Raw genomic sequence first — 4,268 nt, forward strand, 5'->3', positions numbered from 1 at the left:
CAAGACCAATATATACAAATTTCAAACCACCACCAATACTTGAACCAATTTATGCAAGTGGATATATTATCTAACCTTCTAGCAACAACAAACGCAAAAAAATTACAAACAGATAGAACATATGATCACTATAAGGTTGACCTTTTCAACATACCATTACTTTAATTTCATGACGCAAAAAACGACTTTGAGTCTTCAAATTTTCAAACGAGATAGAAGATTACAAGAGGCCATTAAAGCCAAGCAAGGTAACATTCGTATGAACATCTTGAAACTACTTTGCCCTTATAATCGAGGGTCAAATCACTGCACGTCAAAATTGACTGGGCAAAAAATAGTAAAAGATAAGATGGGATTACTCTTCCATATTTACATATCGGAGCAAAGAAAGAAGAGCCAGCGGATCTGTCGAAAGAGGATCCTTTTGGCTATACCACAAGATGATTTTTCCTGCCCAAGGATCACCACATAATGCTAGCTCTTCTAGCTGCGAGTAGGTTTTACGTGAAACTTCTTATCTGTACAATAGATGTATATGTAGTCTTCAACTTTTTCCTCCTCTTATCTCCATTTCCACCTCCTCAGATTCCAAGTCTACATCCTCTATCAACCGTGCAGCAAAGCCGGTTTTGTAACGATGTGGCCTCAAATGATATCTTTGGGTTGTCGCCATCTCAAAAACTTCTTCATAGGTAGAGGACAACACTTCTTCTCGTTTTTGTAATTGTGTCCTAGTGAGCTTTGGCACACAAAACCATTTCTCACAATCATCTGAGAATGAGTCCAAGATCTTTTTGCAACTTACTTAGGAGTTGTAAGACAACGAGCTTCTTGATTGAAGAAGAAAAAACACTTTTCTGCTCTCCTTGATTTCGGTCGCACAAAACCAAGAGTCAGCTCCATAATTAGATGGCCCAAGAAAACCATAACTCTCTGAATTGTTTCTTGCATGTACTAGAAACTCATCCCGTGTTCGGAGCTGGTGGCGAACCGATACCACTGCACGATTTCCAAGAGGCATAGGAAAGCTCAGCTTGCCCAAAGCATATGGCACATTTACATGAGTAGGCAACAAGTCTTTAATAATGAAGGTCTCTTTCTTGAATGATAGACGTAGCAGCTCCAGTCTAAACATGAGAACCCCAATATATCCACTTTCTATTGTTTTCCACCATTGACAGTGAACTTGAGGCAACGAGAACAGCCATGTTTCATTGTCGGGCAAAGTAAGGTATCGCTCATTTAGATGAAAGAGCAGCAATGGAGAAAACAATACCTTAACTTCAACATTCCCTGAATCTATTGAAGTCACAAGCTGCCCCATTTCTATATTCTCCTCTGATTTTAAAGGCTCTGTGGGATCCTGTAGCATAAGCGCAACGAGCCCCTCTGCTTCTAAGTCTCCCCCGCTATCATTGAATATGGAATGAGAACCCTCCCAAGACTTTACTTTGACGAGTTACAGTATTTCCCAAAACGGATACTGCCAAAGCTCTCAGCAAAACTGCAACTTTATCAGCATCTTTCAAATAGCCCAAGAAATAGTCGTTTTACTCAAGGACCCCAAAAATCTGATCAGGAAGGCAACTACTTGATTGTAGTCTCTCTTCTTTCTTAAGCTTAAAAACAAGCTCTCTGGTGACCTTGAGAAATTCTCTTCTAACAATGACTGAATTGCCAATGCTAAAACACGAGGCATGCCTCCACAAAATCTTACTATTAGCTTCAACCATTCAGGCACCACAATGTGATCAGGTTGTTGCTGAAGTGTTAATGCTAGCCGATCCATAAGTCCAGAGATAACATCTTCCATTTCCTTGAGCTTCAATGGCCTTAGTGGAACCAAAATAGCCTTGGCTTTTCTAGTCTTTGTGAAGTTCAAATTTCCTGCAAAGAAGCGTGTAGTCCCAATGGTCAAGATAGGGAATGTAGTACTCCCCTCCTTATGTAACCGGTGCAAATTCTCTACATATTCAGATAAGACAACCTGCAACCATGATGGCTTGTCTTCGTCTTCACTTGCATCTTGAGGAAAGCTACCTCGTGCGGCATTTGCCTCATCAATGAACCAACATATCAAAAACCTTGTTCTTGGTTGAATGCCAAGGCTTGATCTGATAAACTCAATTACATGCCCAAGTCGGATGTGACTGCAGAGGCCATGTCTTTTGGCTAGCAAATCAGACAAAAACCTGTTGTAATCATATGTATTTGGCCTGTTCACTGCTGCATGTAAACAACGTAAGGCCAAAATCTCTGGAGCATACAAGCCATCCTCCTGAGGTAGCCATCTCCCTGTGGAGGTTACTTCTAATGAATGATAGCAGCACATATTATAGATGTGAAACTGTTCTATCATCTCTAAGTACTCCGTTCTCTCTGCATCCTGTAAGTGAGATTTTAGAACCTTTTCCTGCATGTCTTGCGGAATTTGCGCCCATTTCTCCACCAAGAGATTACTGAAATCTAAACCAAAAGTGCTCTTCCCAGCTCCCGGGAAAGATACCATACTGAAAAAAGCAGGCTGCCTTGAAAATGCAGTTGGGCTACCTGATTTAGTAAAAAAATTCTTATACAATCGTAAGCCGCCATGCAAAAGCACCCTATAGGTCTCATCTCTGCCCACAAGCTTGAAGTATTGGCCTATGTCCATATCTAAGGAGCCATGGGAGGATAAGGGTAAAGGACTCATCTCCTTCCTTCTAAGATTGGTGCGTGTTCTCCTTGAGAGACTAAGAGCGTCCCTGTAATCTTCTTTCAAAACCCGAATGGCTTCATCTGTCCACACCGCATGACCTCCTGAAATCAAGAAATATAATTGTCATGAAGAAAAGCAGCTTGAATTGGAATACACATAATTACTTGGTAAGCGAGCGAGAGCGAGAGAGAGAGAGAGAGAGAGAGAGAGAGAGAGAGAGAGAGGGGCGCCACCTGAAGGAATTGCTTGTGGGGCCGGCACCTTGCAAAAGATCACAATTTGAGTGCCGACTGGTATATTGTGCAAGGATGTTGAGAGCTGTCTCCACCCAAAGCATCCATCTTTCACCATACCAATATACATCATGATTGTTGTATTTGGCGCATGAAGCTGTAAAAACTGTAACAGCTCATGGCTATCCTTGACCTCTGCTGGTTCAGCAAAAACCACAGGAGATTTTGGTGTGTCCTGGGGAATAGTCTCTCCTGTGCTGATAACAACTCCTACCAAATCATCATCGACCTCCATCATTGACTAGCGCCTTCAACCTCACCAGCAGAGAGCGTGTGAAGGTTCCCTCTACGAAACAGTGCACAAATCACGATACTTATGAAATAGACGCATATCAACTTGAGAAAAGTGTTTTTTCTCTTCTTTTTCTGCGCGCTCTCTCTCTCTCTCTCTCTCTCTCTCTCTCTCTCGTGCGCACATAGAAAAAGTGCTTTTGTTTTCTCACCAGCGTAGTAGAGCGCTAACGTTTTGGCTCTGCCACCACAAATCGCCCGCGTATCAAAAGAACGTTAGCAACTTTCTTTCGTTCTGTAGAAAAGATTGTAAGTCGGTGTCCCTATTGCTTTCGTTTTCTCACCAGCTGAGTTCAAAATAGGGAATTTATGACAAAATATTGGGGATGTTTTGGGAATTTTTGAAATTTGAGGGGTTTACTTCAGACTCCAGAGGAGGTGCTTTAGGGCCCATGCGAGTGCATCCATGCTTAGCAGACAGTTTGCAGATTGCAACTCGCGAAGGCCATCCAAGGCATCCACGTTCGTCCGTGAGAGAGAGAGAGAGAGAGAGAGAGAGAGAGAGAGACACACACACACACACACACACACACACACACACACACACACACACACAGTAAATGCTGCTAGCCAGTGCCAGGGCCCACTGCTTTGTTGGAGGGGGGAGAGAGAGAGAGAGAGAGAGAGAGAGAGAGAGAGAGAGAGAGAGAGCGAGCAAGAGCAACCCCTGTCTGGATTGCTTGTGTGTGTGTGTGCGCGCGCGCATGTGTGTGTGACAAAGAGGGGTTGCAGTGCTCGAAATAAACGCGGGCGCCGTCAAGGGTGCCTCGAGAGCCTACTTAACAGACTCAAATTCTAGTTTTAGCATGTTGTAATGATAGACAATCAAGTCTTCAAGCTACAGATGTCTCATCGCACATCTCCCTCTCTGCCCCAGAGAGAGAGAGAGAGAGAGAGAGAGAGAGAGGTTGATCTGGTAGAGTTTAGACGCAGTGTTCGTGGAAAATGTGTCTTAACAAAAATGCCGGCTGAGGGCAAGGGGAAAA

At 43.3% G+C, this 4,268-nt stretch overlaps 1 protein-coding gene across 1 annotated transcript; it reads right to left on the bottom strand.

The window, feature by feature from the left end:
- Positions 1-215: 215 nt before the first annotated feature.
- On the bottom strand, positions 216-3,409 carry LOC147431951 (uncharacterized). Its single transcript, XM_086494384.1, has 2 exons — positions 2,932-3,409; positions 216-2,799 (listed from the first exon to the last, which is right to left on the bottom strand). Exons 1-2 carry the CDS (start codon positions 3,227-3,229, stop codon positions 1,526-1,528), a joined length of 1,572 nt encoding a protein of 523 aa, XP_086350510.1. The 5' UTR covers positions 3,230-3,409; the 3' UTR covers positions 216-1,525.
- Between the last annotated feature and the right edge of the window lie 859 nt (positions 3,410-4,268).

Source organism: Adiantum capillus-veneris, chromosome 21 (assembly GCF_014529385.1).
Source record: "Adiantum capillus-veneris isolate H3 chromosome 21, ASM1452938v2, whole genome shotgun sequence".
NCBI classification, from domain to species: domain Eukaryota; kingdom Viridiplantae; phylum Streptophyta; class Polypodiopsida; order Polypodiales; family Pteridaceae; genus Adiantum; species Adiantum capillus-veneris.